Source organism: Battus philenor, unplaced genomic scaffold (genome assembly GCF_028537555.1).
Source record: "Battus philenor isolate CCGP_79_NKW_IND1 unplaced genomic scaffold, ilBatPhil1.0.hap1 SCAF_8, whole genome shotgun sequence".
Taxonomy (NCBI): Eukaryota; Metazoa; Arthropoda; class Insecta; order Lepidoptera; family Papilionidae; genus Battus; species Battus philenor.
In genome coordinates, this window is record NW_027181748.1 from 8,344,688 (window position 1) to 8,368,633 (window position 23,946).

The window sequence follows — 23,946 nt, forward strand, 5'->3', positions numbered from 1 at the left end:
ACACAAATATAACATGCTTGATTCCGGTAAATTTTACATATGACAAAAATTCTGTTAAATTATTCGAAAGCCATGTATATTTTCTTTAAAGGGTTTTGTTTGTTGTCTTAATTTGGACTGCGCGCAAAATACATTATTGCAATACTACATGAAAAATATTTGTATTCTACACCCTTTCCAAATCTGAATGTTTTAGAAATCAAAAAAGTTCCGTAATGCTTTAAAACCGTTTTCAATATTCACATATTTAAATTAATTATTGTTTACAATTATTTTTTGCAGACTTTGTACTGAAAGAAGTTATTGACCAATAGGATCCTGTATTCCAAGGTGATCACCTATGCGCGGTATTTAAAAATATGTGTAAAAGACTTTTGTTAATTACTAACTAAATCGAACTACATATTTACCTTTTTTATCCTTTTCCGCCTGCAATCAATCACTCTGTAAATGTTTTTTTTTTATGAAGTGGTGTTCGTTGCTTCTGGGGAACTCAACGATTTTGCTGAGGAAACACGCTGGTGAGAAAAAAGGAGAAGGCGAAAATATATATAGCTTTTGTTCATTGCCCAACATAAATTGAGTCACAGGAGAGGAGAAATATTACATGTTTTGGAGAGCAAAATGTTCCTTTTGCGCCTATTTATTATATGATGTATCTCTATACATGTTTCATTAATGGTGCCACAAAAAATTTGACTGAATGCAATAGCATTGCTTTTCCTTACAATGTTTTCGTTATATAAAGTATACTTTATCCATTTATGTAAATTATTAACCAATATTAAAATTAAGGTACGTTTGTTTATAGCATTTAGTACACCAATACGTTATTAACTTTACACATAATTAATTCTTCGTTATGCATATAATATGCAAATGTTATGACCGCAATGAAAATTACATTAAATTGAAATAATTTGATTGCAATTAAACTCGAAACAAATATTAGTACAGAGGTAGCAAAAACGTAATCCCAAATTAACAGTGCCATTAATTTAATAATAAGATTTGGAGGCATGTTTTTAATGTATATTGAACATAGGATTGATAAATAGTACTTTTGTACCGGAAAAAATATTGTACAAGAATGCATATCATGTATAGATATTTCTGAAAACTCATAAAAGAAGTCATATTTGAAAAAAATGTCTTTCAAATAAATTCTCAATTTATTTGCATATTTTCTATAAAACAAATGCCCATGATCGTTTACGGAAGCTTGCAACGGCATAACTTAGTAATTTCTAACTGTGATTAATATACAATAATTAGTGTAACTATAGAAAATATCAATACAAAAACCGAACAAAGTTCTCTTTATATTGTCACTAAATTGGAATGCTTTAAGAATTTAAAAAAAAACTGCACTAAATATGAACGCAATTAAAATAAACGATTCAATATACTTAATATTAGATACTAAAATGAAGGAACATAGTTCCATAATTTTGGTAATTATTGGCAATAAACGCAAAAGTTTGTAGTAATAATGTAACTTATGAAAACATTAGAAAAATAAACAGTGTCTAATGCCTTGTTAAGATAAATATAATTTACTGAATATCAAATCTCATGAGCAAATAAAATATAATATAAAACAAAATCTTCTCCCGTGCATGTTTATTATTTTAATCTTTTATTATTTATTACTTTGAGCTACAAAAATTATTAAAATTACCTATTTTTATTTGAAGGTCCACAAATAGGGTTTAAAGAAAATATACATTTAATTCAATATCAAAAAAATTCTGTTTGAACATGCACATGCATGTCAATAACTTCATTGACTGCCTAGATTCAGCTGGTATTAAAACTAATACAAATTAAAACAAAGAAAATGTTTACACGTTATTTGTCTGAGATTTTAAGCATTAACTTGTCAGTCTGTCTTTGATATACGTCAGGTGGATTGTTATTTTTCTTTAAGAGTTTGCTCTTTATCTTTACATGTTTAGTCTGTTACTAAACCATTTACCATCACTTATAAATTTAATCATAAACTCGTCAAGATAATTCACTATTTGCGAAATTACGGAGAAATCCTTCGTTAAATAATATATAAACACTTGACAATTGTGTTCCATTACAGAAGGTATCTTTTAAGCGGTGAAACATGAATTTTGTGCATAGCTACCAATAGCCATGAATTTTTACGGTTTTTTTAGATTACCGAGATATTTTAATACTTATGAATGAAATAAGTCGCCGTTGCCTGTTTACTTCTTAATCAGTGATTAAATATAATATTTATTTCAACAAAATTTTCCGAAGTGCAAAAAAGTGAATAGTGTTGGGTAAAGACGATTAATTTTTTGTTTCCCGGTGCCCAAGATGACTACGGAAAATCATATAGTTGACGTAATTAAAAGTGTATCAGTTAAAGGAAGCAAAATTCTACCGAACAGAGAGATGTTAATTAATTTCACTTCATCTTGGAAGGCAGTTACGGCTGAGTTTATTTCAACTCTACTATTGTTATTTTTTGGGTGTATGTCGTGTTTGCCACTCCAAGGACATAGCAATCAACCACCTCTGTATGCTCCTTTTGGATTTGGTTTCATAGTTTTATTTAATATCCAAGCATTTGGTCATATATCTGGCGCGCATATGAATCCAGCTGTCACATTAGGCGCTGTGCTTTGGGGAAAAATGACTATTCCACTTGGAATTGCGTATTTTATAGCTCAGTGTTCTGGTGCTGCAATTGGATATGGAATGTTATTAGCTGTGTCACCTGTTGACTTAATACCTGCTGGAATTTGTACAACGCAGTTTCAAACACAGCTCACAGAGATTCAAGCATTGGCAATCGAAGTAGTTCTTACAGCCTCATTAAACTTTCTTAACTGTGCTATTTGGGATCCAACGAACGCGTCGAATTTAGAATCTGTTTCATTAAAGTTTGGTTTAACTATTACTGGGTTATCCATAGCAGGAGGTCCACTTACTGGAGCGAGCATGAATCCAGCAAGATCCCTGGGACCAGCACTTTGGACAGGTCAGTGGAGTACACACTGGGTGTATTGGATAGGTCCGTTATTTGGTGGATCACTTTCAGCTTTGTTTTATAAACACGTTTGGCTAAATAAAATAAGTGATGGTGCAAATTGAAAAGACGCATTTAGAAAAAATTAAAGTAATTTATTTACGTTGCTGAACTTTTTATTTGATCCTTTGCATCGTTGCTGTTATGCTAAGGCAATAAGGTATATAAGTAAACGAAAAATCTTACACCTTTATAAAGATGAAAAGTGCCTTGAGTAATAGTTGTTATTACGAACATTTCATTTACGCTTCTAATCAATATAAAGGCTAGCAATATCAACGTGTGTGCATGCGGTGAACCCGAGACAATTACCCATAAGAGAAAGTAATAAAAAATTATTTACTAACCAGACTGAATTGGTTGCAGAATACTAGTGTTAAAATAAAACTAATTCTGTATTTAATGTTAATAATATTAAATAACTCGGAATACAGGACCGTACAAACATAAGTAAGAACAATAGAAAATTAAGTCGACGCTCGCTTTGATTTGATTGAAAAACTGCATTCGATATACTGATTCAGTCGAAGAGCGAAACCATCCTAAAGAACCTACTTGTTCATTGCAGTTCTTGAAACTCGTTTCTGTAGTTATTTCACTTCCGAATTATGGTGCTACCGAAACTGCTGTATTGCGCCTTAGGCTCGTGGTGAGGGGGGAGGCATTTAAATATCACTAGCTCCGTTCCGAAAGTTCATCGATAACACTCGAGGCGGCGATGCTCTTGCTCTTTTTTCTCAGCCCCCACCTCGTCGCGCTTCTCTAAGGCGCGGTACAGTGGTTTCGGTAGCCCTTTACATTATTATGTTATTAATTTACTAATAAATATTTTCTCATATATAACAATGGTAGCCATACACAGAAAGAAAAATGCTTAAACTACAGTTTCAGATACGGTTTTATATGCATATTTATAATACAGATTAATATTTTATCAGTATTTTCATATAAGAAAATAATTAATATCCGACGAAGCGGTAGCATTTGTAATTAATTAAATTACTACGTAAAAGCAGCTTTCACAATTATGCGCTATAGTCCCCGGATTACGCTAACGTGTACGCTGTGGATCAGATATAAATTAGTTTAGTAATACGAGCAAAATTAGGTTTATGAAACCTCAACACATTTTGTCCACCTAGGTGAAACACTAAGTGAACTTGTAGATATAACCATTTATGTCATCATAACTTTTCGTCAGTATTCTAAGCATACTATGATATATTAAGATATGTTAACATTTTAGTTCAAGATTCTAAGTAGTCTTATTTTTTTAAAGTGACCCATAAAAATTAGACACTTATATTTATTATGATTTTTAATTTTTTTATTGTATTTTTTATGAGAATCGCGATGTTTGCTAGGTGGACCTTGTCTTCGGAAGATGCTGGATGCAGGTTTCGTTCAACCGGTACAATTGATAACCAATTGATAAATTGTCTGAAATAATGATTTTGACAAAGATTTGCGTTGTTCATCTTATGTTTAACAAAACCATTGGTAGTAAAAGATAAGACTAAATAATAACCGTTTACATATCCCTGTAGAAATTGAAAACGTTCTTCTAAATTTTAGTAATAAGTACCTAAAATAATTTTCGATTATTATTTAACACCATGTTTTCTGTTTTAATATGAATTGCTAAAGTTATTTCAAGAAAATTATGCATAGCTTTTGTTTTTAATGGGATTCGTTATTTTAAAGTATGTTCTAAAAATTCATGCTCGTGATGTGATTCTGTAGACAGCATTTGGCAGTGGTTTTCTCGACCTATCTAGCACGTACAAGCTCTTCTTAACACACAAATCGACCATTAAAAACAAAGCGTGAAATCGTTTATAAGAATAAAAATAAAGTAGGGGCATTTCTATTATATTTATGCGTAAATAGTGCACCTGTGGTTTACTTAATAATAATTTACCCAACAGCTTGTGCTACACAAAATTATGTTTATCAACCTAAAATTTTCTCAAATTTAATTATAAGAATACTTATATGCGGTATTAAATTCGAGATAATTCTTTATCAGATACAGAACCGACGTTCTTCTCCCCACTTATCTCATAAAACTACTAAAATATTAGCACTATGCTTACGTTTAACTATTGTTGCTTATTAAAGTACGTCACAATTGAAGTTTTGATTTTTCTATATGTAATAACTTTAAAAATTATAAAAGTGGTGTTTCGAACTTTAAGACTTGGTACTAAATAATCATTAAATTAATTTATTTGTCAGGCAAATTTTTGATTTAAAAAACGTTTTACCTAGTAAAGATTTTCGTGAGAAATCACCTCATTGCCTTTAATAATATTCAGAAACAATAAATTTGTTGATTTCGTATTACCTGAAAATTCGGTGTCTCAAGGGTAATGTTGTTAATTTTTTTTTATAACCATTTAATTTAATTTCGATTCGTATTAATACAGTCACAAACAAAACTAAGTCTAGATTTGCTTTTTTGGCATTATTTACGTATTCGTTAATACAATAACTGCTTAATAAATGGTATATACTATGTCCCTAACTCGAGTGGATATTTAGGCACTTGTAAACTATTCTAAATATTTTTTTTTATTTGACAATATTTATCTATAAAAATTGATTACTATAAAAGGAAACAAATAAAAAAAAACTATGTCACGTAAACAATTAGGCCATAAATTATAATTAAAAAATAAGAAAATGTAGTGTATGCTTGTTATTTACATTTATAATTTTTGATAAGCGATTTTTATTTATGTAATAATATTTTGTAATCAATGTTAAAAAATTTCCTCATTTTTGATTCGATCTAGCAACAAAGCTCCAAGTAAAGCGCCCTCCATTGCTTTCTTGGTAACCTCCAGGATTTTTATAACGACCATAGTAAGTGAACACGGCTCCGATCCGCAGGTCATCAAGGCGAGGTATGGAGGAGACATTACAACTGGTTCAAAGCAATCGGCATACAGCGACTTCCGACAATACTAAAATGATCGTTTGTCGACCTTGTGTTTGACGTTCCATGGTCTCCACTTTAATCTTAGAGCTTAAAGCTTCTAATCTTAAAGCTTTAGAAGGAAATAATATTACCATCACCAAAACTAAACTGTTATCCATTTCTGTTGAATAATCGTGAATTAAATCATAATTATTAGCAGTTTCAGGTACTAGTAAAACACTTTTATCATCGACGGTATTCAGTGTTGGATTAAATATAAATTAAGTTATTTACAAACCTTACCATATTTATGAACTTTTCAGTGAGCCTTTATGTGGCTTCTATCTCTCATGGGTTTATTTATTATGACCAGCAGTATATCTGTTAAATGTTTTAATTTAAATAACGTATATATTTCATTCATTTTATTTTGTTGCTTAATATTCATTTGTTTCCTTTCCATTGTTTTTAGAATAAAGTACATTGTATAAATCATATTTACGTATCATGCCAATATCCTTTTTATGACCGCTTTCATAATTTATTATCCCTTAACTGCAAATTGTGTATACGAATCGAATCTCAAGAACAATGTTTTGGTATTTTTTAATTAAAATAACTGTTAAGCAATTTTATCTTTAACTATCACATTTTAGTAACAATATAAAATAAGATTCTCACTATAAGAATAATTTACCACAAAACGTTAACGTTTAACCTTAATTGGTTTAAGCTCCTGTACGATGTCAAGCTTGTGTCCAGTACCACACAGCCGTAAAGTTGGACAAAGTTCGATCTTGCACCTAATTGGATAGGAACCTTGTTGGCGTTAACAGCCGAGACATAAGGTAACATGCTTTGCAGGTTATTTCGACTTTATATTCTGTTCTTTTGCTCGATTACATTGATTATAGTGCTGTTAAATAAGTTAATTTATTAAAAAAATATATTCTTCGTAAGACATCAATTAGAGACTTTTCAATAAGGCGGTAAGAATAATTATATTAATTAGTTGAAATACTTTCTAGCCTTTAAAAAAACAAACCATGGAACGCATCTTCACAGCACTTTGAGAGTCACATTAATAAGCTTAGGCCTCACCTAACCTTCGTTACAATGACCGGTTTTACGCTTCCCGCATCAAGTGACCAGCCGTGATCTTGACGACTTATTTAATGTTTTTATTCGCCTTTTTTACAATCTATGTAATGGCAGCGGATGCCTTTAGGCATTTTCTACCAGTCAATCCAAGGTGGTGCAAAGAGGGCGACCGTGGTCTTCAGACGATATGGTGTTTTGGGAGAAAATATTTCGGACGTTCATCAATCCTGCCCATCCAAATTGGATATGACGATTGATTTATTCAAATCACGGCAATTTGTACAAAATGCTATTTAAACTTTTTTATCATCATTTTCGTTTCTACAAGGAATTCATTCTAGGAGTACACTGCTGGCATAGTCGTCCCACATAGATTTTCAACGGCATCGGTTAGAGGCAGCTCGCATTCAGCATTCATTATCATCCAGTACTTTATGAAGTCCTCCACCTGTCTACTTTGAAGATAAACGTCCTTAGCCGCGCTTGCCGATTCGTGGTCTCCTCTCCTGAACCTTAAAGACACAGCGTCCATCTGCTTTGTGCGCAATGTAGCCCGTCTATTTGAACTTTCCAACTTCTTACTATATTTTAATCTCAATAAATGTTAAGATGAATAGGAATTCATTATTTTACTTTTGAACGTCCTCAATTACAAAATTTCTAAAAAAATTATGCCTAGGATACTAGCGAGGAAAAAAGAATAACGAGTTTGACAATTAGACATAAATTTTATTTCATAGTCTATTTTTTTAGATTTCTAATAATAATTCTGCGACGGCATCTTTCTCTTAAAATTACCTTTACATTGTGTATGCGGCAATACATAAAATACGAAGGGCAACATGAAATTTACGTACGAATGTAAATTATTTGCAGCGAACAATGAAAGGAAAACAATGTAATTTGTAATACATTGTTCAAAATGTGAAGCAGAGGCGTACGTGTGGCTTAATCTGGTGCCATTTAATTATGTTAAATGTTTTCATTAAATTACAAATTAAACTAATCATTAGATTACCAAATTTAATAAAGAAGTTCTTCATTATTACATGTACTGGAATGTCGTAGCTTTAAAATAATATTTACAATATCCCTCAACCAAAAATTTTGTGTGTATTTTTGAAATTTTCATCGTAGACGAGAAATTCTTAAATCAACCTTTAGTATAAATTGTAATTCTCGAAAGAATATTGCTACAAATATTTAATATATTAATGAAACATATCGATAGACGAATGAAAGTAGCCGCCGGTATAGGCGATATAGCGATATTGACTTGCGAATTGGCAAGTTAAAGTGGAAAGGGGAATAACAAATAGAGCGCACACGAAATGCCCGCTGGGACTCAAAGGTTCTAGAGTAAAGATATATAGCAAGCGCAGCATAGAACGTCGTCCGCGTGGACAAGCAACCTTGTAAAAGTCGTAGAAAGACTCCATGTAATCCGCTTTTAACCGATCCTATAGTAAATCTAGAGGTAAGACCTATATCTAAAATTTATTATAATTATGAATAAAATAGTATTCCATGAAATGATTTGGATAAATCATAAAGTTACATGTTAAAACAAATATCCATTCGTGCGAATCTTATAGAGACTAAGAAATTTTACACACGTATCTCCTTTTTGCATGATTACAATTTTGAAAGACGATTGCAAATAGCTCCGCATTTTGTCAGAGTAGTTGAGATGGAATAAATATTCGTTCATATCTTACTAAGTACGTAACAATAAAAATGAATTTAAGTAAAACTAATATTTTGTTACAAAAATTACCGTTCTTGTTTTAAAAAAGAAAATATATATTCAAGAATATCGCTATTATTGATTGTACAATCAAATACTTTTTTTAAAAAAAAAAAGTTTATTTAGCTTACAATATTTCGGTTAAAGCGTGAATTACTAGCTTAAAAGACGAAAACAGGTCTGCTTATGAATTTCTACTACAAAAGAGTATCAACAATAATTTTTAATATCTCTTAGATACGTAAGCAGCTACTAAATCATTTAAAACTCATACGGTTAAAGGGACGTTCGTCTACTAATATTAACGTTGGATAAGTCCGTAGTCGAGTAAAAATTTCATATTCCACGCTGGAATTATTCGCTATTTAAATTTAAAAACTACCCATGACTATTCAATACCAAAATCGGAATAATCTTCCGTCCTGTATCCTTCTGTTCAATTAATAAGATCATAGATTTTTATAGTTTCGTATTTATAATCCTACAGACACAAAAAGGATTTCTTTTACGAAATTAGTTAAGAATTTTAAAGGTTAATAATAAAATAACCTTCGCCAATTCAAAACGATATAACATTTTAACAACGCACGTAATGAGATAACAACTATCAAATAATGTTATTAAATAATCTTTACGATAACCTGAACTGCTACAATAAATATTTATTTTATCACACCTTTATGAAATAAAATTGGTGTTTTTTTCAAGATAATAACATTAATATTTAATGTGGTTAATTGGGGTAATTAGTTTCTTTGAAAGAGTCTAATGTCCAGCCGTAGACGACTTACTGTAAAATTATAATAGTGTAGTTGATTACTTTATTTATACTCATTATGTATGGAATGAATTAATTGTCATTATGCAAGTTTCTACAATTTGATACGTCGAACGTCTGATGAGAACAAGAGACAATAAATTTAAATCCTTAATAAAACACGTGAAACGATTTTTCATTGACTTTACAGCTATCTGTGAGTATACAATAATTACACAATACCTAAATACTAGTAATTGTGTACTTAAACTTGTGTAATAATTTAAGTATAGTGGTATAGACATAAAATTTAATTATTTAATTCTCTTTACGTTTTTACTAAATTTAATGCTGTCATTATTGCATGACGTTTTAAAAATTCTTATCATTAAATAATTTATCTGTACGTTTAAAGTTATATATTTCTAATACTAAAAATATAGTACGTCAATAAAAATTGTTGCTATTTGTATAGGCGTTTAGAAAAATGGCATTTTAGATTTGCAAGGCAGTAAATGAAACCTTATTAAGATATCACAACGGTTTTTTTATGTCATAGAATAATAAAATTTATATTGGCCAATTACGAACATAGTACGCCGAATTTGATGGAGACATGGAATACAATTGCTGCTGAATTGAAGTAAGACTAAAGGCAAACCCTGCCAAAAAGCATACCATTCTATTTCACAGTATATTCACAATAAAGATGTTCGAAAATGAATTTTAATTTTAAGGGAAAAAAATATAACCCTCACTAAATTTCTTGTCAGTTTTTTTGTTCTCAGTAGGCGCCGCGTTACGAACTAACGTAGACTAAATTTTAAGCTTACGATCATGATGATTGTAATGATCTCTGCTAATGTGGTTATTTTGACTTTGATATTTATATATAAGTAGTAGTCATTATTCACAGTTATAAAAGATTGAAGGAGTAAGTTTACTTTATTCCGGGAAATATTAACAATATATATTTAGTTTCTATATTTAAATGAAATACCAAATTTATAATTAATTTAATTTCAACTAAAGACCTCTACTTTTCAAGTTTATTTGACGCTATCTTAACCTCAGAAATAGACTATTTTGTGTGTTTTATACGAGTAAGTGCAAGCACATCCGCGTTCAAAATCCACAAACATTGCGTCAAACAAAAGATGCATATCCTAATGAAGGGAAACTGCAAGATTCGGACTTCTACTTTGCTAATTGCAAGAACGGCTTGAAAACGTGTACAAAAATATTACGACGTACAGAATCAAATGCTATTAAGAATAATATTTCCATCAACAATTATTGGTGCATAAATAAAATAACTACAGCCGTCTGCGATAAAAAAGCAATGAATTATAGTCCGCCGATATAGTTACAAATTCAAGTTCACAGTGACCACTTAAAGGTATATTTTCGAATGCTGTGACAACGGCGGTGAACAATGACGAATAATTGTATTCTTAACGCGAATAAACTGTATAAGTTAAGATAAATGTATTCTAATGTAATTTGTAATGTATTTGTATAATAAAATAAGTTTTTTAACCTTGCAAGTTGTTACTTCTTCCCTTTAGAACCATCCTCCTGCCGTCTGTAAAAATCATCAACCATTAATAAAGATATACAAAAATATAACTGTATTGCATGGCATTTATGTAAATAGGAAAAACAACCTTATATTTGATACCCTTTCTTGCAGAAGGCATAACGAAAATATGAACACAAATATTTGCCCAATCGATCGAACTTGGGTTTTGGGCCTAAGGTAACACCTTTCTAAATTAGTTTTTATTTACATAGATAATAATGCCAGACCTCTATCGTAGATACCACGGAAAGGACGAACAGCTAAGTAACTTTAATGTTAAAAGTTCAGAAACAAAACAGAACAATAAAAGTCAGCGCGTGACAAATCGGAGTAGGCCGGCTGTCACATGCAACGCTTGTTCACGGGCATATTAGAGCAGTGCGGATGTCCCGACTGACGCCACACCGAGCAGACGTTTCAGACGAGCATGCCGTATTCAATTATACCGCATGTAAAGCAATCTTTGAAATAAAAGTCCGTACAGTTGAATCCACGTATTATAATTTAAATAACTTCTGCAGATAATAATTTTTCATGTCATTTATAAATTTTTGAATCGTTTAGTGTCTTTTTATACCGGGGACAAACCGTCCAACTAGATAGGAGCGATTTCAAAAAAGAAGGTTTGTTTGTAGTCCGGGAAACTCTGAAACATCTTTTCATCCGAAACTCAGCAACGTCTGAAAAAGTATTTGACGTGTGTGATACCAGTGATTATTTATGGATATGGGATGTCGTTTACGATGGGTCTTATAAGAATACTAAATGTCGCCAGAGTCGCTTCGCTGCGAGATCGAATCAGATAAGGCCACCGAAGAGCCGAGGTCACCGATGTAGCTCGAAGAATTTCTCGTCTAAAGTGGCAGTAGTGGGGGACATCGCTCGTGCAACCGAAGACCATTAGGTCTCAAAAGATCTCGATTGCTTACCTCGAGTCGGTGGATACAGCGTGGGTATGCCTCCCACATTACGAAAAATTGCTGGATACGGGCAGCGTGACGAGCTCTGAGGTAGACCTACACATTGAGCGTACTTCTATCAGCTAGTATGATGATGATGAACTCCTGCTAAAAAGGCCTATTCTTTCTAGTTACAATTAGAGTTGTGAAGTCTTACCAAAAAAAATTATAACAGATTAAAATATTGACAGTCGCTTTTCAATACGCGTATAGAAATGTATTGTGTATCCAGAAAACACTCCTGGCTTCTTCAGGAAATGCAATATATACAATGACAATACCAGAAACAAAAAAAAACGTATACTTAGGTTTCGACTTTATAGAGTTAGGAAATCTTTCTAAGAGCAATGTGTACGCTTTTACTATAGGATCCCAGATGATGTTCAGAAAACTTTTAACAATAAGAGTTTTAAAAATATATATATCAAATATAGTTTGTGTGCTAAGTATCAGTTTAGTGTAAATGGCTTAATAGAAAATAATTTATCGATCTGGGAATATTGTGTTCATCTTCAGGCTACTTCAACGCTTAAAACTGTTTAAAATATGTAATTTTATATTCATATAATAATATGTATAATTCCGCTGACATGTTCCTTCTTATCTTGTCAATAAGACCTGTAATCTATCCTATATTGAAAAAAAATGTTTTTTATTTCTATATATTTAGTAGAAATATGATAGATATGTTTAACAAGCTACTGCAATTTTTGTGATAGACTAAAAATGTTGTGCTTGAAGTAATGATAGCTTTTTGTGTTAACTTGTTTAATTATAATATATACGTGATTTTCAAAAGGAGGAAAGAATATTTCACGATTAAATGTGCATTTCTAATGAATAAAAAGATGCTGAATAAATATGAAAGGTCGACCCTTTCATACCTTTTGAGCTATTTTTACTGAAATGTAACACGTGACCAGACCTTAAAATTGAAAGTGAATTAATTTTGTTGTACGAGCTCCTTTGACCTATCACTACATGTTTTAACAAAATTAACAAAGTCTTTTTATCGTTTAATGTAATAGCCAATCTAATACCTCCGTATTAGATTGGCAGTATTCAAAAAAATGAGATACAGCGATTAATAATGTTTGTAGCAGCATCCAAAGGTTTATATTATATGTTAATATTTTTTTATTTAATTTACTCGTGAATTTGAATTCCAAAATCTGTAACAATATCGTGACAGATTTTAAAATGACATGTCGATCTTAACTTCAATTAAAAACATTGCCGGAATTGTTTTAAATTACAGACCAAAATCAATAAATCTAAAAATTAAGATACACCATAAGTCTCTTGACTTATTTTAAGCCATTTTCTCGCGGCTTCATAAAAGAATAGGGATAATTTAATTTTCAAATTGATTTTATTAAGTTTTACAAAAGTTTCAGAAAGTTTAACGAGACAAAAGTAATCTTTGGGACATAGATTTTATGCTGAAAAAATTCTTCTCTGATACTTCTTGATTTTCGAATTAAATTGGTGAAGTTAATTAAATGATTTATTTACAAAATGCAAATCTTTATTTTAAAACTTTAGAGCAAATTTAAAACAACACAAGGTAAATATTATGCGTAGGCGCTACGTCATTTTGGCTAAAAAATGACTCTAAAAATAAATAGCCCTAAGAAACTACGACGAATGTTAGTAACAGTAATAACGAGTGAGGTATGTGTTAATATATTTAATATACATACATAAATTAATTAAATATTAACTAACTTCTAAGAGTTTTTCGTATTATATTGCGAAAAATTTGTTTATATTCTTAGTGTTACTGAATGTTATCCTCACTACAATGAAATAACTATATTTATTAGTGAATACTTTAGCAGCATATAATATTTACTAACGGAGTGTTCAGGAAATAGGGTACCAAACATCAACACTGGTATTTCCTACATTGACAATGACTTAAGAAATTTAAAAAAAATCAAGAAATTACCAGAATTTAAAGAGAAAGATGAAAAGCATAAAAATGACAAATTTTTGTGGACATTTTTTCATAGCTTACTAATTAGGATTGCGAAAATAAATGAAAATATATCATAGATATATATAAATCAGGTACTAACGTACAAAGACAAGTAGGTAATGTACATATGGCAATATGATAAACTTTCTAGCCGTGAAAAATTGTGTTATTCTGAACTAAATTAAAAAATACACACAACAACATAACTTAAGATCTGATAAATTATACTAAAAAAATATATTTTCTTTTAATATGTCATTAACAAAAAAAGGTTTTCGAAATAATAACTTTGTAATGCATTAACGTTTACAGGTATTTTGTGTAAAATAATTGTTAATGTTAAAATTTCTAGATTTTTTCGACTGATTTTATTACTTAAAACCTTTGCTCGGCACATAACTTTTCATTACGCTTGATGCGCTGACTTTCAGTGACAAACATTTTATAACTACAACGATATTTTAACTTTTTTATAACATGATGGTGTACCTAAGAAAACTATAATATATAGCCAACACGTGCTTCGCTGTGTAAATTTCTTTATAAAAACTTGATCGTAATAAATAGAGACTTTTTTATTGAAGAATAATAATTTTTATATTTTTTCATTAGCCAATGCAATAAACGTGATTTAAATAATAATAAATATTTGTATGATTATGCATCTCCTTTAGTTTTTTTTTTAGGTTTAAAATACGTAAATCCCTCTTAACCTTTTTCAAATAACTATTACTAAAACCGTTTTCCAATAGTAAACATATTCATAAAGGTTTCCCGTACCCTACTTATGGATTTGCCACTCCATGCTTAGAACCAACTATTGTTAACTTGTAATTTTCGTTTATTATAAGTGTATGTACTCAAAATATTTACTTTTGCGGTACTAGTGTGATTCTAGATTAAGTTTACGTTACGTTTCTATATTAAGTTATAATTATACATCATCGAAAACCAGAGTAACAGAAAGTGAATTGAATGACTTTATTATTTAAGAAAAGATATGTTTGTTTTCTTTCTAACGTTACGTGTACAATAAAGAGTATTAAACTAAAAAATAAATATTAACCTTGTAATGTTCCCGTTGTTGGATATACGCCTTTTCTTAATTTTTACTCTCTTATTATTAAAAAAGAATGTCAGAAGAGCCCAGTGTTATAGATATTTGTGCCAAATCAAATTTTTCAATAATGATATTTGCAACTTATAGCTGAAGCTTAGAGGATTCCAAACGCGCCTTGACCTGAGAAGAGCCCACAACAATGTCACTCGTTTTTTCTTTGTGATTCCTTCCACAAACGTTCTTAATACACTACTTAGAATAATTCATTCCCAACAATTACCGTCGCTACTCCTTTATACAGTTTAATTTGTTTTTTATTTTTATATTGGACCACGTGGACTGCGTACAAATTGATATTTATAAATATTGCATTTGAATTACAAATTGTTATATATACATGTAACCTTTTTATCATTAGAGTTCAACAGTATGCCCGATGCATCAAACATTGCTGAGATTTTCAATTAGTTAAGATTTGACTTCTATGTGTATTACGGCTACGTCCAGTGCTTGTAAATCTGACAGTTGGTAAAATAATTTTATCTATTTTTATTCGATATTTCTTATTACGTAATTAAACAGTTTAACGTATTTCATTTGCAGAAAAAAACAATGAAGATTTATGAAATGCAAATAAGGATTGTTTTGATAACAAGTTTATATTTTTTACAAAGTTGTTTATCAGAAGAGGAAGATCAATGTCGTGAGATATCTTCGTGTAATTCGTGTTTAACAAAATCATTCTGCACTTGGTGCGTTACAAAAAGTCGATGTACGAAACAGTCCTGTGGAAACGACAACGTCATTTATCCAAAAACTGTCGTCGCTTTAATGTCGGGACCGGATTTCTGTCCAAGAATCGTCGATAAACGAGAATTAATTTTAAAAAGCGGTAAAAGACAAAAATTATCCGTAAAGATTACACAAATATATCTGTACATGGCATTTACTCCATGGAAATGCAAAATCAATGTAAATGGAAAAGATCACGTTATAATTGCAACCCTAATAGCTGATACAGTGTATTGCGATTCATTTGAGTTTAAAAATGAATCTGACCAACCGTCAGTGCAAGGTAGTGTAACAGTTTTATGGGATTATAGTAAGGCGTTTGATGGTAGTTTACCTTTCCAAGTTTGCCGATGTGATTTAGATGAGTCGTGTATTGCTTGCAAGTCATCTTAACAAAACAAAATTTTATCCAGTTTATTTTACAACTGCCACGTGAATTAAAAAAACAATGTTCCTTACATTCTTTTAAAACTTTTCTAACTTTGTTTAAAATACAATCATTGTTTTTTTTATAAAATACCAAAATGAATACTTTAATATTTGCTTTATACCAATTTTATTACGAATATGTTTTTATAGTCTCATGCATGACAAACAAAATTATTTTTATTAGTTAAAACTACAGCTATTTTGTATTTTACAAGTATAATTTAAAAGAACATACTAAAAATAAATTGACTTTACCAGAGGTGTTATTTAATTATATTTTGTTTACATGTTGCTACCTTTATCTTTAAAGTCTCAACTCATTATCGTCAAGGTTAAAAAATATTCATCTACGGTTTAAAAAACCGTGTTTGCCAAAATTAAGTATAAATGATCGTTGATTTTTACACACACCTTTTTAGTTTTATAATAATTAACTTATTCTTCATATTCTTGTATTAAAAAATAAGTAAGAAGAAACGAAAATTTAAATAGATTTTCAATATTCATATATTTTATAATTAAATGCTTATGTTAAGGCGACATTGATTAATAAGGCATAAAATTGCGTTAAAGATCGAACAGAAGATTAAAGTCCCTGGTATTAGCTACATGCTCATTATCACGTGACAAATATTGATGACAAATATTTACGGATTGACGGAAATAAGAACCTTCAATCTGGAAATCTCTCTGTAATTATATAAAGGTCTCTTTGTTATTTACGAACATTTTATTAGTGCACTACAAACAAAGAAACAAGATCGCTCAACACCACATACCGTACATCACCATGTGGTATCACCAAATTCTAGACAGGTTACCGCTAGCAAGCCTATATGCATTGCTAGAACTTCTATCGCCACTACTTATCTTAGCGCAAGCGCTTGAAATCAGTACTCAAAGAAGAGCTCAGAACTCGGGCTCCATCGGATTGAAAACGGAGGCAGCCAAAGCGGATGTCGTCTCTTGGGGCCTCTTACGTTCGCTTTAGCAACCAAACAGCGGGAAGTCCATTTAATTTGGTAAAATAATAAAGAGGTTTAGATGCCCCCGCTCGACTAACTTACGCTCATAGAAGTTGTAAGCGTTTAAACAATTCTATCTTGAGAACTTTCGATAAAATTTTGGCAATAAAACAAAAAAGTACTCATCGACCCCTTATTACTTTTATACAGACAAGGGTCTTAAGCATTTCTAACATTCCTTTAAAGACAAAAAAAAATTAAAAATGTATTCAGTTGCATAAAATAACTTTCAAGTAAATTAATTTCGAAATGATATTCTATGAATAGCACAAAGTAATATCATCTCATCTGGCGTCCGTAGCCTATCTGACGTTTTTATAATGAGTTTTTTCCTGACGAGTTCGTAGGAAAACCTGGTTGCGCTGTAATTAACTGTTTATTAAAAAGGCGCATTGCGAACCATAGACGTGAAAAATGATAACATCAAATTGGTGGTAAAGAGTTTATAAATGTTATTTGCTTGATTAAATTTTTGAAGGGCTTAACAATTTCGTTGTATGATCTTTGAAATATTACAATGACTAATCTGTTACATCTATGCTTTTACATTTCCAGTCTACTACGATAAACTTTTGATGAAACTGTAATTATTCTGCGCACAAAACTAATTTTAAGTCTTTCTTAAGATTATCTGTAAATTTTCTAATGTTTTTGCCTACTTTGAAAAATATAAAATAGTCTAATTTAATTAGCAATCTTGTAACATTCATTTGTCACGCGGAAACTGGTTTGATAAGAGATGACGATTAGTTGCAGTTAACCCATGAGCTATCTGTCCGGTTTATCATAGTTCATATTTCTGTCGGAAATCGTGTTATTAAACTTTAAGATATTAAATAATAACTGAGTAATATTCCATGTTTAGCTTGGTGTAACATAATATGTTATTTAATTGATAAGAATTTTTCACAACCTTTAAATTATTTCCGAACCTAATGAGAAAGTATGTAGTTTATTACTAAAAACAGGACATCGGTAAACCACAGTTATTTTTTAGATTAACAATATTACCCAATACTATTGATTTTAGTAACACAATTCAATAAAATTATCAATTTCATGATTTAATTGTTAATATTACTATTGTACGTATCCAAGTTGTGAAAAGTGTAGTAATAAGGAAAATGACAGTTTAAAGACTTTTTTCTGTAATTGCGTACCAGAGAAGCTAGAACAATGCAATAATGTTTATATTTTCAAAGCGTTGTAGCGCCTTATGAGATAAAAATGAGCAAAATAAAAAATAAAAAACTATTTATCTATTGTTTTAATAAAGGAAAAAATACGACATTTTCTAATAATCACCAAATGTCTTTTGAAATCGTGATGTTCTACTTCAAATAAAATCAAATCATTTATTTTGTGAAACACATTTCAAATACGGTGACAATAAAAGAGAACAAATAGTCCAAATGTGTTCTGCCTAGTGGCGTACAAATTTTATGTAGGTATATTTAAAAAAGGAAAAGTATCAGTTATTTGTCCAAATTTAAATTTACATTTATAATAGTAATGTAGAATTAAATTAATATATTAATAATAATGATACACAATCTAAATTCTTAATTTTTCCTTTTAAAATGCGTCAACTCTTATACTATGTATATAATTCCTAACCGCCACATATCTACACAAATAAATATGTAGTATATAGTCGATGAAAAAGTTATTGAAAGCCTCAGCCATGGTTTGGGTATCGCGTGTCAATTGCCTTTTTGAATTTATTTGACAAATGTATTCTTTTTGATAATAGAATTTTGCATCGTTGATAATGTTAAAGTAGCTATGTATAAATAAATATATATATATATATATTAAACATTTACTTAAAGTTACTATTAGGTGAAACCCTGTACGTCCAACGTAATTGTTTTTCTTTCTACTACTCAATTTGACACACCTGGTTAACCATTTTGTTTCTTTTACAAGCGTAACTTTAATTAATTTAAATGTTAATAATAAATCATACAGATAACGAAATAGCCCATAGAAAAAGTTGTGCCTCACATTGGGTTCAGTGGCACTGTATACATTACTAAAAGATAAAAAATGAAGAAAGTTTTTAAAAACTTCCAAGTTGTTTGTACTCTCAATGCGCCGCCAATAGTCTAAGGTACAGTTTTGTGGAATACAAGACATGTAATAAAACTTTCACCACAAATTATTATACTTATTTATGTCAAATTAATGAAATGAATGCAATATTGCTTGCATTTTAGGGCTACGTGCCTTTCGCTACTAGTGCCTTTTGAAATTAATGAGCAAAAATTATAAATCTCTTTTTCCCTAATTGTTTTCTATATATCAACTTGACATTTCCTCATCAACTTTTCATATTTTTGGTATTTTTTGGAGACCTTGATGTTCTAGCCCAAGACGTGAAATAAAAAAAAATACCGCTAATCTTTGTTATATTGTATACACACCAAGCAAATGAAAACCAACGCAATAATGTTTATATTTACATTGATTTGAAGCACCTTTCGGAAGAAATGAGAATAACAATTTATAACACACCAATTTGTTTTCTATATCTTGAAATATTCTTGATGTTCTAGGTCCGAAAATGTATTAAAACTTTTTAATATAAGCCTTTGTATGTATACGGGCTCCTATGGCCTATAGTCCAGCGGATTGGCAAGTTAAAGTGGTAGTTGATAGACGATATCGCGTGAAGAACATATGGCCGCTGGAGCTTAATTTCTGGAGCGAATGCCTCACCCCGGCAAACGCAGCGTAGGAAGTTCGGGAATAAGATGGACCTTGATATGGTCGTCGGAACACGTATGATATTGGGAACAGAGAATACATAATAATCCACCATACATAATAATGTATGAAAAAGTCTCAGAGCTATCATATAATAACATATAATAGCAAAGTATTACATTGCTATAAAAATTTCTGTCAGTTTTGTGAGCAGTGTTCTATGATTTATACAGAATTTGCCGTAGCCAACAATCGATCGACTAGGCCACGAAATAACCATGAATTATGTTTATTTTATATCAAAAGGAGGCCTGTAAGTAAAACCACGCGTTAAATTTGTAAATTCATTATTTATTAAACACATAGGTAGGTACATTTACATTTTAAGTCTTAAGTAATTTGACAATAGATTGAATTTTATATTAATGTCATTATAATCGCGACATTTATGAAATAGTTTAAACCTTTCATAAAAATTATATTGTCATGATTATTACCTACTACATTTCTGAAACATATCGTGATCGTCGCCACTTATGCCGGAAAAGTATTGATGATTTCCTTGGGTACAATATGTTTAAAAAGTTAATATAATTTTACCTAGAATATGTTGAATAGCTATTTACTTTGGTTTTAATGTTTCACACTCCTATTTTTTGTAACTAACAAGAATTAAAATACAAACTATGTAAAATAATGTAATTGACATTTGAAAATGGAAAAGATTATTTAGTAGCAGCTCACTCTGAAAAAAGACAAAAAAACCCTAATTGCAATTAAGGTTTATTTATTATATTTTACATTTTCAATATTAAAAAGCAAAAACTTTAAGTTTAACGCCATAGTTTTCAAGAAGTTTAAATTGAAGAAAAATATATTTACGCGGTATAGCCAGAAAAAATAGTTTAAATATGCGAAGAAACGAAATAAACATCGGCGGCCGAAATTAAATATAAATGGAAACAAAAAGTTTGCTGTAAGTATAACTTGTAGGATAAGCCGACTCTTTGTAATGTAATTTTAACAGCAAAGAAGATATGCATACCTAACAATATTTCATCTTTATAGAAAACACCAAATTTTAGTACGGTAAACTTACTTCCATAAAATTATATTATAAAAGGTGGGCCATAATAAAGTTCACTTTGTTATTAAATACCTTCTAGCATTTGATTGCTTTACGAGCTCAATGAATACAACTTCATGACTTGGGCCAATCAGAACAGGGCCAATTGTCACACAACTAATCCCAGCATGGAGGTCGTACGGGAATTGTTCTCAAGAAATGTCATATTGAAGATTGGTGCCACCGAGTGGCCACCAAAAAGTTAATATTTGTTGCTTTTTGATTTTTTATGTTAACATTTCTTCTATAATTGTCCTAAAATAATTCCGAATTAAATCAAAACTTGTGAGAAGACATGTCTGGTTATACTTGCAGGTATGTTTTTAAACCTTTCAGTTGTTGAATGAATGTCCCGGTAGATCTGGAGGACACCACAACGATATAATATATAAAAAATTATATTCCTAAACTAATTCATTAAAATTCATATGTATTCATCAAACTCCAACGTATTTTTTACATAATTTTCAAAAGTAAAATTCATAATGGCCCGCCCTGGATTAGCGAAACGATAATACTTTAAAATAACTTATAATAATTATTTACATCTTGCCGTTAAACTATTTGATAGTCACAAATGCCAAACATGTTAAGCACGTTCATAATATACCCTATATACAAAAAAGAAGGTAATTTTCAAGACAACTAAACTTAATTTTCTTTTACGAAATTATTGCTAATGTAGATAAAGATATCATTGCTCTAATATTTAACTACATAAATTTATTTCTTAAATTTAAATTAAATAAATAATCTTGTTATTTAAGCAACTTGGATATAATTTTTCAACCTATCCGGACGATGGAATGTACATTATATAAGAAATTTTATTACTAAAAATACAAGAGTATAACATAAGTATATATTATTAACTACAGAAATATGATCCGACTGAAAATGGTAAAAATGTCATTGTTACTAGAATAAGGAATAGATAAAACAGAAGTAGAGGAAGAATAATAGATAATAATAAAAAATAAAGAATTTATGTTTATTTTGTCGTTGTACCAAAACAAACTGTTTAACTTCATGTTACGCCATTCGCGAAATTATCTGTAATATTTTATTACGGAGTTTTAGGTATTTTGTGAATTTTTGCGACTAGAAGTCTCATTATGGGAACTCGGGGTCTTGTCTATTTTTTATTGTTTTCATGGATATTTACGAAGATATAAATAATAATGCCTTTAATTGACATGGCATCTCAAATCGATTGTAGTGATGATAGGATTATCCGCGAGAGCGTCTATTTGCATAACTTTCAATAAGATAATGCTTTTCAAATTACAGTCACTATTATCTCCCCTTACCTTCACTTTATTTAAACATATCTACATCAATATATAGTGATATTGCAATATCATGGACAATATGAATATGTATTAAACTTGTATACGCAGTACAATTTCTAACCACATTTATAAAACTGCATGTATTTTTTATTTATAAAACACTACAATAACATTTTTGGTAGCAATAAGCAATTTTAAACGATTATGAGTTAAGACCGTTGTATATTCGGTTCATTGCTATGATACAAATGGATATTTTTGTACCTGGCAGTGTCTTATCTATACAGGATAAGATTTGTAAATTTAAAAACACCGGATTTGGTTTGAAATTATAATTTTATACATGTTTAATAATATTGGTAACTATTAAAAGACATTTTATTGTTCCTTATAAATTATAAGATATAATTAAAAATAAAATATCGAAGAAATATGAATATAATCATTATCCCTGATTGCTGCAAGATTATACTTTATAATCTGTTCTGCCATTACTACATACATTTTTATTAAGGTAAACATCGTAGACAAATACAAACCACAGTTAAAATAAAACTTCAAGAAATTAAGTTGCAATAAAATCAGTCTAGGGAGATCAGGGTTAAAAGGTATACATATTCTTTTTTTATTTCAGAACTTCTTTGCCAAATATAAATATAATAAATAGCAAAAGATATGGAGACAATAGAAATTTTTCAGCACTGCCCGTAGCCCGTATGTCACTTTCCAAGACAAAAGGTTCGTCTATTACATGAATAATGCCGTTAGTGCATTCCACATCTGGTCTAAATACATGAATCCAATGACCGTTCCACTCAACGTAGTAATCTGACGAATAAATTATTTATTAAAAATCATATCAAGAAAAAAAGCAATTATTGACATAAACGTCTTTTCAAAACTTACTTTTATCTGATTCTTTGACTCGCAATTTAAGTGGATCCCTGGTGGTTGGTAGAATAATGGGATGGGTTTCGTTTGCCAGTAGTTTTAAATCCGATACAGTGTAAGCTCTTCCCGCTTTGATAACATGGCGTTCCAAAATTTGTTTCGTCTGAAAATTTGAATTTATTTCAAAGGAAAGTAAATTAATATGCAACATTATTGATAATTTCAAAAAGTTTAAAATAAGAAGTATTTAAGACAAGCATAAAAATAATACTTGAAATTTTAGAACATCGAATCGCATATAATATTCAAATATAATTGAAGCATAATGTTTTTCATTCTACTTACATAATAACCATAATCCTCCCTAAAGAGAGCCTTATACGCAGATGGGTGCCTAATTTGAAACTTTTGCCAAGCGTGGTCTCGCGGTACGAAATATGTATATCTGTGCTCCATTTCATCCAATTGGTGATTGAACATTTGCTTTTTTCCAAGATTGTATGTAATGCTAAAAAATATGTTA

The 23,946-nt window shown here is 30.2% G+C and overlaps 3 protein-coding genes across 3 annotated transcripts in view; 2 read left to right on the forward strand and 1 right to left on the reverse strand.

Annotated features, from left to right (window-relative positions):
* The first annotated feature begins 2,120 nt into the window (after positions 1-2,120).
* LOC137931676 (aquaporin AQPAe.a-like) lies at positions 2,121-3,139 on the forward strand. Its single transcript, XM_068775160.1, has one exon. The coding sequence runs from the start codon at positions 2,335-2,337 to the stop codon at positions 3,112-3,114; it is 780 nt and encodes a 259-aa protein (XP_068631261.1). The 5' UTR covers positions 2,121-2,334; the 3' UTR covers positions 3,115-3,139.
* A 12,505-nt stretch (positions 3,140-15,644) lies between these two features.
* On the forward strand, positions 15,645-16,609 carry LOC137931768 (uncharacterized). The gene is made up of 2 exons (XM_068775265.1): positions 15,645-15,683; positions 15,763-16,609. The coding sequence occupies exon 2, from the start codon at positions 15,772-15,774 to the stop codon at positions 16,342-16,344; it is 573 nt and encodes a 190-aa protein (XP_068631366.1). The 5' UTR covers positions 15,645-15,683; positions 15,763-15,771; the 3' UTR covers positions 16,345-16,609.
* A 5,085-nt stretch (positions 16,610-21,694) lies between these two features.
* Positions 21,695-23,946, reverse strand: part of Fas1 (fasciclin 1) — a 36,969-nt gene continuing 34,717 nt past the window's right edge. The window contains exons 11-13 of the mRNA XM_068774898.1: positions 23,769-23,931; positions 23,439-23,586; positions 21,695-23,360 (exon numbers count right to left, since the gene is read on the reverse strand). Coding sequence (XP_068630999.1) covers positions 23,158-23,360; positions 23,439-23,586; positions 23,769-23,931 — 514 coding nt within the window. The 3' untranslated portion in view covers positions 21,695-23,157. The remainder of the gene's footprint in view (positions 23,361-23,438; positions 23,587-23,768; positions 23,932-23,946) is intronic.

Excerpts from the sequence above, each read along its gene's own strand:
- LOC137931676 (XM_068775160.1), top strand. The coding sequence starts at position 2,335 with ATGACTACGGAAAATCATATAGTTGACGTAATTAAAAGTGTATCAGTT.
- LOC137931768 (XM_068775265.1), top strand. The coding sequence starts at position 15,772 with ATGAAGATTTATGAAATGCAAATAAGGATTGTTTTGATAACAAGTTTA.